At 38.3% G+C, this 14022-nt stretch overlaps 1 protein-coding gene across 5 annotated transcripts in view; it reads right to left on the bottom strand.

The window, feature by feature from the left end:
- RBM25 (RNA binding motif protein 25) overlaps positions 1–14022 on the bottom strand; it is a 60998-nt gene that overhangs the window by 23144 nt on the left and 23832 nt on the right. For all 5 annotated transcript variants that reach the window (XM_043556521.1, XM_043556524.1, XM_043556523.1 and 2 more), the window contains 2 exons: positions 9767–9927; positions 601–786 (listed from right to left, as the gene is read on the bottom strand). In XM_043556521.1, the coding sequence (XP_043412456.1) occupies positions 601–786; positions 9767–9927 (347 nt within the window). The remainder of the gene's footprint in view (positions 1–600; positions 787–9766; positions 9928–14022) is intronic.

Below are 14022 nucleotides of genomic sequence, written 5' to 3'. Positions count from 1 at the left end.
TTTAATTAGTGTAGGCAGGCAAAGAGTGGTAAATTAGAATACCCTGGGGAGGAGTGTTTCATCTTGTACTACTCTTTCACAGTCCTCCAGTTAGAAGTTCAGTGGTGTTACTGTCCACAGAGGGAAATAAGCAGTAGTTTATAAGAAAACGTGGCTAAGAATCAAAGAATGGGTGAAAATCCTCAGTGAAGGACATCTGGTATCCTGCTTAGAGCAGGGATAGAACAGTATCAGGGAGTAAGACAAAGCAAAGCCAGCCCCTTCACGGCCGAAAAAACAAAAACAAAAAAACTTCCTTTGTCCCTTAGTACCAGCTTCTACTTCGTGAGTTAAGGTTTTTTCTTTATGAAATTTGAATCCACAGATAAATACAAGCATCCATGCCAGTGCATTTCAAACACACAAAACAAACATTTTGGTAAAAAAATTCATGAGTTACTTGATTAAACATGGTCAAATTAGGCTTAACTGTATATTGTTATAAATGCTAGTCATTTTATTTTCCCCTTGAAAGTGAAAATGAAATGAAAGCACAAGAGTGACACCATAAAAAGTAAACCGTAGAAATGACTCTGTTGTCAGAAATCAAGTAACACATACGTCCTCCTTCTTTTCCTTCTTCTTCTTCCTGGGGTGAGAGTCAGATTCTTGTGAGGGGGCATTGAGCTCACTGGAGTATTCTCGAATTAAAACTTCAATGGCCCCTTTGATCATCTGATCTCTTCTCTTTGTCTCTTCATCTAAGGCTTCTTCATCATCATTAGTGACAGTTTCTGGCCTTGCATTCTTTAAAAAAAAAAAGGCAAATTCAGGGGAAGGAAGGCAGAAAAAAAATTAAAAAAAACAAGAAAATTAAAATCATTCTAAAACAAGGTAGTACACAAAACAAACATGTTTTTCTCCAAAAGAGCATCTCTGTAGTCCGAGTAAATGCAGATTTGGTTTTGTTCTTAACTTCACAAAACTAAACTTCATTTGACTTACTGATTTTTCTCAGATACTGATACTTTATCATTTTCTTTTGCTTTCTTCCTTTAATAGCTAATATTCTGACCCCCAACCAGTTACAGGAAGATTAAACCACAGGACTAACATAGTACACAAATACATCTGCAAAGCTTTCAGGTTTTCAGACTGTCTTGCTCAAATACTTCCACAAACTAACGACATTTACTACATTAACCAATTCAGACTTGAAAATTTAATTATGTGAAAAAAACAAAATACACTTGTACGCACACTATGACAGCCACCTTTACAGACACCATTTAAAATAAACAAAAGCAAAATAAAAATAAAAATAAAAATAAAAATAAAAATAAAATAAACAAAAGCATGTGCAGGTTAAACAAATGAAAAACACTAGGTAGCTATATACAACAAAATGCAAGAAAAAAAAAAAAAAAAAAAAGACAAAACAAAACGCAAGCATCAGATAGGCCAGGGGCTGAAACAACTGCATCTCTTTTCCCCTTCTGCTTTCTATAATGTGGAAATACCACTTAAAAAAAAAACCAGGTACTTATACTCTAAGAAGGAACCAACTCTAAATACTACATAAGTCTTTCTCCCATGACTTGCACATGTAGTATTACAAAAAATAAAAACACAAAATTCATGTTGTAATGCTTCTCGCAAGTAACTATTTGCAGGATTTATTACTTTTTAATATTTATTTATTTATGAGAGAGTGTGCACAAGCAGGGAAGGGGCAGGAAGGGGTTGGGGGGGTTGGGGGGGGTGGCAGACACAGAATCTGAAGAAGGCTCCAGGCTCTGGGCTGTCAGCACAGAGCCTGACATGAGGGCTTGAACCCACGAACTGTGAGATCATGACCTGAGCCAAAGTCAGACACTTAACCAACTGAGCCACCCACGTGCCCCTAGGACTTTATTATATTTTAAAAGAAAACTAGACTAATTGTGTTGATGTGAAAAAAAAAAAAATTACTGACTTCTAACGTACTATAATTCTTTTTGTTTTTATCTTAGTTCTATTTTAAAAGGCACCTGGTAAAGGAATTAATTCAATTCAAACTACAAAATTTAATCATATATATTTAAGTTTTTTTGTTTGTTTGTTTGTTTTTTAGTAATCTCTACACCCAACATGGGGCTCGAACTCACGACCTCGAGATCAAAAATCACTTGCTCTTCCAACTGAGCAAGCCAGGTGTTCCCAAACTACAAAACTTAGAGAATGACCTCAAAATTTTGGGTAATTTCGTTACTCTCAGTCTTTTCTTAAAACTAGGAAAAACAGAAAAGTATGACAAGCAAAAACATAAAGATGTATACAAAAACTTTTGTAATTTAAAACTGTACACACACATGCCTCAAAGTAATTATCTATTTACTTGGTAAACATGTTGTTATGTGTTTTCAGATTCAAATAAGAACAATGCTCTTCCGCATAAATGCTGGCTCTTGTCACAATGCATACAACTATTCAAGGTAAGTTTCACATCTTGTAGCTCCTTAATATAACTTAGTGATGTCAGATTTCATAATTCTGAAAGCAACCTTCAATGGATACTTCTTCAACAGGCAATTTTTTTTTTTTTTTTTTTAAACAGCTCACAACCCTGAGATCAAGAAGACCTGAGCTGAGATCAAGAGTCAGGACACTTACTGACTGAGTCACCCAGGCACCCAACAGGCATTTATTTCTTAATTTTCTCAACAAATTTTTTTTTTCATTAGGAAAAAATTTTTTTAAGTAATCTCTACATGCAAAACGGGGCTCGAATTCAAACCCCGAGGTCAAGAGTTGCATGCTCTACCGACTGAACCAGCCAAGCGCCCCCTGGCTCAACAAATTAAGAGACTACTATCTGCAAGGTAGGTACTAGGCTAGACGGCAAAAAATTCAATATGGGGAAAAGAAATGACCTTGCCCTTAAGTATTTAGTAAATAGGATAAGAAGTTACGATACAGGTTAAGGTTAAGTTAAGGTACAGGTTAAGGTTCAAGTTAAGTTATAAAGTGTGGTATATATAAAACTAACCACTCGAAGTTCCTCACTTTCCCAAACCTGCCTCTTGATCCAATCTTGCGCCAACTTTTTACTTGGTTATCTTGGATAAAGAAGCTTTATGCAAGAACAGTAATTAAACTTAAAATTTATTTACCAAAAACACTGTAATCTATAACTGTGGTGATGTGTTTTTACTTTAAATCGATAATATATGGCAATAAGGTCTCTGTGCAGCATTCACTAAAATCCCTTCAGTAATGCTCTGCTTCTTCACGTCTTTTTTTTTTTTTTAAATAATTTCTTTAAGTTTATTTATTTATTTTGAGAGAGACAGCATGAGTGGAGGAGGGGCATAGAGAGAGAATCCCAAGTAGGCTCTACACTGTCAGCACAGAGCCACCAGGTGCCCTCTCCACAGGTTTTAAATTAAATAATTAACCTGCCAGTAAGTTGCCACTGAAACTGTAGGTCCGGAGACACACATGAACCATTTCAACCCAAATTCTCAACTGCTGAGACCTAAATTCTGTATTATGAAAATACCTTTGGGGTGCCTGGGTGGCTCAGTTGGTTAAGTTCTGACTTCAGCTCAGGTCATGATCTCACAGTTCTTGGGTTTGAGCCCTACATCAGGCTCCACGCTGACAGTACAGATTTGAGCCCCTCTCCCTTTACCCCTCTCCCACATGTGTGCACCCTGCCCTATTTCTCTCTCTCTCTCTCAAAATAAACTTAAAAAAAAAAGAAAGAAAGAAAGAAAGAAAGAAAGAAAGAAAGAAAGAAAGAAAGAAAGAAAGAAAGAAAGAAAGAAAGAAAGAAAGAAAACACACTTTCGGAGAGACCATCAAGTCTGTCTTTAGCATTTCCCCTACATTCTAAACTCCTTTCCACAAACCCTCTACATCTCCATGCTTTCCTAAGCATAAGACTAGAAGTAGGGTTATAAATCTGAAGGCCTGGTCATTTAAAAATACTCAGAAGCCCCTGAGGTGCCTCCCACCACCATCCCAAATCAAATTTAAATATTAGTATAGCTGGTCATACCTAAGTTAGGAGTAAAGCATTTGAAATGAATTCACACCTTATGAATGACTGCCATCCTCTGATCTACAGAGAAAATGTACATTTTTAGGGGCACCTGGGTGGTTCAGTCAGTTAAGTACCTGTCTCTTGGTTTCAGATCAGGTCATGATCTCACAGTTCATGGGTTCGAACCCCACATCAGGCTCCATGCTGATGGTGCAGAGCCTACTCGGGATTCTCTTATCTCCCTCCTTCTCTGCCCCTTCCCCCACTTGCTCGCATGCTCGCTCACTCATTCTATCTCAAATAAAGTTAAAATTAAAAAAAATTTTTTTTCTTTAAATATTTATTTATTTTTGACAGAGAGAGACAGACACAGAGCATAAGCGGGGGAGGAGCAGAGAGGGAGATACAGAATTCAAAGCAGGCTCAGGCTCCAAGCTGTCAGCACAGAGCCCGACGTGGGGCTCAAACTCACAACTGTGAGATCATGACCTGAGCCAAAATCGGGATGCTCAACTGACTGAGCCACCCAGGCGCCCCTAAAGTTAAAATTTTTTTTAAAAATGTGTATTTTTAGAAGGAAAGCTTATTAGCCCAAATCTCTTCACCAACTGTTAATGTAAGAAAACCAAAAATAACCAGACATATCATGGAAGGAAAAGTTCTTTTTGGTTTCAACTTAAGGTCTACTTCTGGGTCTTCAACCATACACAATTTTCTGATTTCCAGTTTTTTCTTCACTTCAGAAACAGAAAGCACGTTCAGTAACACTGAGCAGCAAAAGATGAGGGAGTTAGCAGTACAAGAGGACCACAGAAACCAACTGAATATCTGCGAGGTTTATGTGGCCCACCTATTTAGCTCTTTTCAGAGGAATTAAAAGCTTCAATAGTAAAGCTACTGGTAGTAAAGCTGAAAAACACCTCTTCCAGGCTCACTCTTTGGCACTGACTTGGTTTTGACTCTAGGGTCCAAAACAAGAACTTCTTTGGGAACTTAAGTAAAAGCAGAGCACTTTCTTTTGAGAAAATGTAGATTCAACCAGACTAATCTCCAGCAAAGATGTAAAAATTAAAGATGTCCCTATCTGCAGCATGCATCCTCAATTAAAATGCAATGCCAAGAGGCTCTGTCCAGAGATTATCTGTACTTCCAACACTAGTCAGAAGTCATTTTTTTTTTTTTTAGTTTATTTATTTTGAGAGAGAGAGAGCAAGTGGGGAGGGCAAGAGAGAAAGGGGTACAGAGAATCCCAATCAGGCTCTGAAATGTCAGCACAGAGCCCAATGCACAGCTTGAACCCACGAACCATGAGATCATGACCTAAGTTAATGTCAGACACTTAACGAAATGAGCCACCCAGGCACCTCCAGAAGTCATTCTTGAATGTGTGGTTAACAACCACTACTTGTGACGATCAAGCAGATCTCTCTACTCCTAATTGCTACTCCTGAACAGCCAGAAAGCAACAGGGCATGAACTACACCAGTATGGCTACCCCAAAAGGAATACTTTTATTAATGGCCAAAGATTGCTCCTACAAATTCTGCAAAATCTATATGAAAACTTTCAATCAAGCTGTTAGACAAAACACATAATTCCTCTTGAAATTCTGGGTGAAAGTGCTTACTTCTGCAGCACATATACTAAAATTCTGGGTCAAGAAAAATCTCTCTCTTTCTAGACAAACTTGTGTTTCTTTTCTGTTTTACCCAGTAAGAACTATACAAATAATTGTGCTTTGTCTTCTGCTTGGGAATCAGGAAAATGCCTGAATACATTATCATATGAGTTCCTTAATGTCTCATTTTTTTTTTTTTTTTTTTTTTTTTTTGAGAGACAGCACAAGTGAGTAAAGAGCAGAGAAAGACAGAGAGAGAATCCCGGGAAGGGCAGAGAGAGAAAAAGGGAGATGGGGAGAGAAGCAGGGCTAACCCGAAGTGGGGCTCATGCTCACCCCAAGCGGGGCACGACCTCGCCCAAAGTGGGGCTCAAGCTTCACTGGATGCGGGACTCGAACTCAGAACAGTGAGATCATGACCTGAGCCATCCTTAAAAACTGAGCCATCCAGGCACCCACTCCATGTCTCATTCTTGTTATCATCCATCTTAGGTCAGTTTTCTACACTTCTCCACAACAATCAACAATAAAGAAGAAAGAACAAGAAATACCTTCTCATATTTTATCTTGAAAAATCATGACAAATCTCTAATCTACTCCATAATAGTTACATTTACTTAAAAGTTATTTGAAAAAAAATGATCTGATAAAAATATCTGAGAAGATCAAAAATTATCTGATCAGCATTGCTTTTTCTTTTCACCAATACTGTTGAGTAAGTTGCCATTCTAGGAAACTATGCCCTGTCTTGTGACTTCAAGTATCTCTGGGCACTATGCCAAATCCACCCAGACGGCAGGTCTGTGAATGTTTTAAATTTCATCTTACCTGAAATAATTGTTCTGTTTTTATTGGAGGTGGCTACAATTCTATTCTTAAAGATACAAACAGATTTAAATTATGGTTCCTCTCACTAATAGTGATTAGAAATTAAATCAAAGTCACAACTGTGCATTTCCTTATACAAATAAAGTGATTTGCTTCATGTACAGAGTACATGATCTGCAAATGCTACAAATTAAACCACCTCACCAGCTAATGATTAAACACAGGGAAAAAAAGAAAGACACCCAGGGAATTATATAAAAACTGTGAAGACATTAAATCCATGCTTTATTTTAACTAAGAATTCAGTTATCACTGCAAGGAAAATCTAAAAAGTCTTATTTTAGAGTTGTGGGTTTTTTTGGGAGAGAGACAGCGAGAACTGCCCACGGGGGAGTGGCAGAGGGGGTGGGGGAAAGAATCCCAAGCAGGCTCCATGCTGACAGTGGGGCTCAAACTCTAACTGTGAGGTCGTGACCTGAGCCAAAATCAAGAGACAGGTGCTTAACCGACTGAGCCCCCAGGCTCCCCAGAGAGTTGGTTTTTTGATGTGACAGGAAACACTGTTGCTGTGAAATACAGCTTCTACTCCAGAGAAGCTGCATTTTATTATTTCTTTACAAAACTAGGTAAAGACAGTAAGATTACCAGGTGAGCAATGTAACTGCAACTGCCACTCAATAAATGAGCATCCCATTCTTGCTATGGGCAACATACTGTCCTAGGTTCTGCAGAGGTACAAGAGGAAGAGACACAGTCTGTGAGCTTATTGTCCTTCCTGTTTGTAATCAGAGACATGGAAATCAAACAGGGCACAAGGGGGATGAGAGACAGATACCAACAATATATGTTACAAAGCGGACTGTCCTAACACCAGTAAAAACCTGGAAACATAGATGGGAAGAGAGGAATTAATTCTGCCTGAGAGAAATCCAGGATACGACTGACAAAGACTGTATGAATCAAGTAACACTGTAATTAGATCTGGATAGAACTGCAACAGGGAGCTTGGATGGACAACAAGGACACGAGATGTCAGAAAAGCACAAAGGAAGTTCGTGGAGATATATGATTGACATGAGCAGAAGGATTGATGAGAGAAGCTAGAAAGGTAGACTGAAGGAGCCTTGAATGCCATACTAAGAAGACAAGCTTTATACTACGAGAAATTCAAAACCATTAATGATGTACGAGCACACAGTTGACATACTTATGTTTTAGAAATATAGGCGCTGCTAGAATAATCAGATGAGAGGAATGAAATCCAGAGAAATCAGTTGAAATTTACTAAAAGTCCAAGAAAAGACAGAAGTAAAAAAAAGTCTATTTACAGAATACAGAGAATCAATCTCTATTTATGAAAGAAAAACAAATTCACATATTCCAATTAAAACTATATTCATCCATACAGAGAAAAAAGTCTGGAAGAATATGCAACAAAAACATATACAGGGGCTCCCAATGGTGATAGGATTATGGGTGCTACTGAATTTCTTCTTGAAATAGTTTGCTTTACACTGGGTGTTATATGAAAGTGATGGATCACCAAGTTCTACTTCTGAAACCAATACTACACTGTATATTAACTAACTTGAACTTAAATAAATTAAAAAGTAAAAAGTAAATAGATGTGTCTAGGCAGAACTCACAATAAATGCTGATTAAACTGCAAAAAAATTTTTTTTCAATAAATGACGGCATGTACTTAAAATAACAGTTTGCTTTATAAAGGTTTTTTTTAGCGCTTTTTTTAAGAGAGAGAGAGAAAAAGCATGCATGAGTGGGGGGAGGGGCAGAGAATCCAAAAAAGGTTCCACAATGACAAGACAGACTAATGTGGGGCTCAAACTCACGAACCGCAAGATCATGACCTGAGCCAAAGTCGATGCTTAATTGACTGAGCTACCCACGTGCCCCAAGATTTTATTTATTTTTTCTTAGTGTTTATTTATTGCTGAGAGACAGAGCGTGAGCAAGGGAGGGGCAGAGAGAGGGAGACACAGACTCCAAAGCAGGATCCAGGCTCTCAGCACAGAGCCTGATACAGGGCTTGAATCTACAAATCGTGAGATCATGACCTGAACCAATGCCAGACGCTTAACCAACAGCCACCCAGGCTCCCCCCACGATTTTCTTAATAACATTTTCTGAGGTTTTGTTTGCTTGACAAAGAATATACACTGTTTTGGTAAAGGAGGGAAGAGTAATACCAAAAAAGCTATTTCTATTTTGAATGACAATGAAAGCGTAAGAGCAAAAAGGCATTTTTGCTTTTGTAGAAGAAAGAAGGTAACAATAAATCCATTTTAAATCCATTCAAGTTTGAGATGCCAAAAGGAAATAGGAAATATACTCAGGTTTTAGCTATTTTTTGTTTTGCTGAAAGGGAGTAATGACGAATACATTACAACACATGAAAATTTCCTTTACTTTAGCTTCACTTAATATGGGACCCAACTGAGGAAAGTAGTAAGATTTATTTTCACTTATTTTAGAGCTTGTGGGGTTTTTTTTGTTTTTTTGTTTTTTTTGAGAGCGAGAGAGAGCACACACTCACATGGGCGACGACAGAGGAAGAAGGAGAGACAAAATCCCAAGCATGCTCCACGCCCAGCATGGAGAGCCCAAAGCGGGGCTAAATCCCAAGACTCTGAGATCATGACCTAAGCCAAAATCAAGAGTCAGACACTCAAGCAACTGACCAACCCAGGCACCCAGAACCTGTGTGATTCTTTTTTTCTTTTAGTTTATTTTTATTTATTCTGAAAGAGAAATAAAGAGCAAGCAGGGGAGGGACAGAGAGAGGGAGACGGAATCTGTGCTGACAGCACAGAGCCTGACGTGGGGCTCCAACTCATGAACTGTGAGATCATGACCTGAGCCAAAGTCAAGAGTTAGATGCCCAACTGACGTGAGCCACACAGGTGGCCCCAGAACCTGAGTACTTCTAAAACAGAGGGTAACTAATTAAAATTGTGTAAGCTGAACTATATTTTGTTGTACTTACTTACAAAGCTACCTTAATGAATTAGCTGTTAGGAACAGTCTGTACCAGTGTTTTTTCTGGCAACTTAACCTTGTCCAGCCTCCCTCACTACCTTTATCCTAACCTGGAACAAGCAAACCAACCATCATCCACCCCCTATGGGTAGATAAAAGACTTCGATAAACTGCAAAAATACCCTCCTGCTTTTAGCCACAAGTACATATTATGATGAGGATGATCTCATGAAGCCCCATATTAGATTCCCTTATAAGAAGTACTTATACTGAAAGAGCACAGTAAGCCTAAAAAGACAGCACTATAAAAAACATACCCCATTAGAAGCTTTCTTTTTTGCTTTCCATTCATCCAGTTGTGCCTTTGTCTTTGCATCAACTTTAACAAGTAGTTTCTTCTCTCCAATCTGCAGGTCATGCAGTAACCTGAGCGCACGGAGGGTAGATTCAGGTTCCTTATACTCACAGAAGCCAAAGGCTAAAAATGGATGTAAAGAATTCATCAAATATCAATAGTTATGAAAACACAGTATTTATGGAAAATTAAAATAATTAGAGACCAAATGTTTTTAATACCAAGATTTTTCACATTGTCACTCCTCTCTTTCCTTCAATTACCTTTGATTTTTTTTAACACCCTCAAACCGAAAGAAAAAAAGAAAAACAGGAAAGAAAAATTCTAATCAGGGAAATTGTTACTTATTAGAAGTGCTGATAAAATATTTAGCAGAACCAGCAAATTTCATAATGGAGTCTTTTAATTATTTCCTGAATTCATTCCACCCAGACTTCCTAACAGTTAGCGACAATTATATGACATCAGGCTGCTTGAACCTGTTAAAGCTCTTTTCAACTCTGAGTCGTTAAACTACAAAAGTACTGAACTTTTATCCTAGTTATGAGTCTAATTTTTCTGTGTCTGTTTCATTTTAGTAACTACTCTAAGCATTATTACCATGACTTTAAGCCAGAGATATTAAAACATAAATTTTAAAAGAGTAATCTAAAAATTTAAAGTAAAAAAACAAACGAATCCAAATACGTACACAGTTAAGGAAATAACCACACAGAAAGGAACTATTCTGAGTGATTTTAAATTTTTTTCTTTCTTTTTTTTTAAATTTTTTTTTTTAAATGTTTATTTATTTTTGAGAGAGAGACAAAGTGTGAGCAGGGGAGGAGCAGAGAGAGAGGGAGACACAGAATCCGAAGCAGGCTCCAGGCTCTGAGCTGACAGCACAGAGGCTGATGCGGGGCTCAAACTCACGAACCGTGAGATCATGACCTGAGCTGAAGTCAGACAATTACTGACTGAGCCACCCAGGTGACCCTAAATTTTTTCTTTTAACGTTTATTTATTTTTGAAAGAGAGACAGAGTGAGTATGGGAGGGGTAGAGACAGAGGGAGACACAGAATCCGAAGCAGGCTCCAGGCTCTGAACTGTCAGCACAGAGCCCAATGCAGGGTTCAAACTCACAAACTGTGAGATCATGACCTAAGCCAAAGTTGGACACTTAACCGACTGAGCCATCCAGGCACCCATCTTCTGAGCGCCTTTAAAGCAGTAAATTTGACTCTAGATTTTTTAGTGTGATATATCATAAAGACAAAGACCTGTCAACAGAAAACTTCTATCACCATATTGCTGATGAGTGTAGATGTTATTAGTCTTACATTGTTGTATATGAAATATGAGATGAACCAAGCCAGTAATTATTTAACAGTCTATCATCCCAATGTCCTTGAAACTCTAGATTCTCAGTATGGGAATACAGATATAACAGAAAAGCTTAAATAAAAACCGTTTAGTCCTGAATGTGAATTAACGTGCATTGGAAAAATGTAAAAGCAAAGACTAATAAACAAGTCTCGTAATGAATATACCTAATTGCCAGCTTGTGATTTTTAAAGCAATTTACCACTAAAAAAACCCAGAGTTCCATAAAGAAATGGCTGACCCTAAGTCTAGGACGGAAAAACTACTAGATAAGCTTAGATTCCAGACCAAATAACAAGGTAACTATTAAAAACAGGCTGGTGACAAAACCAGTGGAAATCCAACTTGCAGAGGCGACTTAAGACAATTTAAGCTTCACTAGCAATAACGACAATAAATTCTTATTAAGTGTAACAACAAACCGAATAGGCTTCAATCCTTAAGTTCACAATGGTTCTTTAAAAAAAAGTCACTGCTGGGGCGCCTGGGTGTCTCAGTCTGTTAAGCGTTGGACTTCAGCTCAGGTCATGATCTCATGGTCCATGAGTGCGAGCCCCGCATCGGGCTCTATGCTGACAGCTTAGAGCCTGGAGCCTTCTTCACATTCCATGTCTCCCTCTCTCTCTCCCCTCCCCAACTCATGCTCTCTCACTCTCTCTCTCTCAAAAATAAATAAAGGTTAAAAAAATTTTTTTAATAAAATATAATAAAAAAATAAATTAAAAAAGTCACTGCTAAAGAATGTTGAGGACACAAACTCATCGTTTTGAAAAAAAAATCAAGGAACCAAAGCATTCACCCCATTTTCCTTACATCAATTATACCTCTAACCAAATACTAGATGGAGATAGAGGTTTATTCTTACAGCAGTAGTCTAATAAAGACTTTTTAAAAATGTTTTTTAACATTTATTCATTTTTGAGACACGGGGGGGTGGGGGGAGAGAGAGAGAAAGACAGACAGACAGACAGACAGACAGGGTGAGTGGAGGGGGGGCAGAGAGGGAGACACAGAATCTGAAACAGGCTCTGTGAGATCATGATCTGAGCTGACAGACACTTAACTGACTGAGCCACCCAGGTGCCTGATTTATTTTCCTTTTCTTTTTCTTTTTTTTTTTTCTTTTTAATGTTTTGGGGGTCACTGGGTGGCTCAGTCAGTTAAGCGTCAGACTCTTGGTTTCAGCTCAGGTCATGCATGTTCTCATGGTTGGTGAGTTCGAGTCCTGCATCAGGCTTTGAACTGACAGTGTGGAACCAGCTTAGGATTCTCTCCCTCTCTCTCCGCCCCTCTCTCACCCATTCCCTCAAAATAAATAAAAACTTGAAAAAAAGTATTAAAAATTTTGTTTAATGTTTATTTATATCTAAGAGAGAGAGACAGAGACAGAGTCAGGGCAAATAGGAAGGGGCAGAGAAAGACACAAAATCTGAGGCAGGCTCCAGGCTCTGAGCTATCAGCACCGAGCCTGACACAGGGCTTGAACTCATGAGCTGTGAGGTGATGACCTGAGCCAAAGTCGGACACTCAAGTGGGACGCTTAACTGAGTGAGCAACCCAGGCACCACAAGAAGATTTATTTTTCAATGAATGAATGACAGTAGTCCTCAAATTAGACTAGCGCATTTTGCAATCCTCCAATGAATAAATCAATCCAGGAACAGACAATCAACAGCTGCATCTCAAACCACAAAAAATTAAAAAAAAAAAAAAAATAATAATAATCTAGTGTCTGATGATGGAAGAACAATACCTTTAGAAAATTCTTATAAATAAAAGCATCAAAAAAATAACACATATGAACTCAAATCAAAGTCTCAAGATACAACTACCAACCAGTTTACATAAAATACGGAAGACCAGGGCGCCTGGGTGGCTCAGTCAGTTAAGCATCTGACTTCGGCTCAGGTCATGATCTCATGGTCCATGAGTTTGAGCCCCGCATCGGGCTCTGTGCTGACAGCTCAGAGCCTGGAGCCTGCTTCAGATTCTGTGCCTCCCTCTCTCTCTGACCCTCCCCCGTTTATGCTCTGTCTCTGTCTCAAAAATAAATAAACACTGGGGCGCCTGGGTGGCTCAGTCAGTTGGGCGTCCGACTTCAGCTCAGGTCACGATCGCACAGTCCATGAGTTCAAGCCCCGCGTTGGGCTCTGGGCTGATGGCTCAGAGCCTGGAGCCTGCTTCCGATTCTATGTCTCCCTCTCTCTCTGCCCCTCCCCCGTTCATGCTCTGTCTCTCTCTGTCTCAAAAATAAATAAACGTTAAAAAAAAAATTAAAAATAAATAAATAAAATAAACATTAAAAATTTTTTTAAATAAATAAATAAAATAAATACAGAAGACAGAGAAGCACTGGCATATTATTCTGCGTGGAGCTGCAATCAGCAAATCTAGACTAAAGGAACACTACTGGGAAAATGACACAGTTTCTTCCACAAATAACTGCAAAGGAAAAGAGAGCGAGAACTTAAAATACTTTTAAAAAGTCTTAAAAATATGCCAGCCAACTGCAATATGCTGACTATGTATAGATCCTGAATTAAACAAAATATTTAAAAATTGGTATTTGTGACATCTGAACACTGACTTACAATATTAAGAAAAATAGTTAATTTTTGAAGATCTTATGATAGCATTTTCAGTAAATTTTTAAAAAAACTCCTATCTTGTAGAGATACACACTAAAATAGGATGAGTGCTTGGGATTGCTTAAAAATAATATATAAAGAGGGGGTGTGATGGGTGCTTGGGATTGCCTAAAAATAATATAAGAAGGCGGTGCCTGGGTGGCTCAATGGTTAAGCATCTGATTCTTGACTTCGGCTTAGGTTGTGATCTCATGGTTCGTGAGTTTG

This window comes from Prionailurus bengalensis, chromosome B3 (assembly GCF_016509475.1).
Source record: "Prionailurus bengalensis isolate Pbe53 chromosome B3, Fcat_Pben_1.1_paternal_pri, whole genome shotgun sequence".
NCBI classification, from domain to species: domain Eukaryota; kingdom Metazoa; phylum Chordata; class Mammalia; order Carnivora; family Felidae; genus Prionailurus; species Prionailurus bengalensis.
Note: the sequence above shows the minus strand (reverse complement) of the source record. Positions and strands in the feature narration are given on the sequence as shown.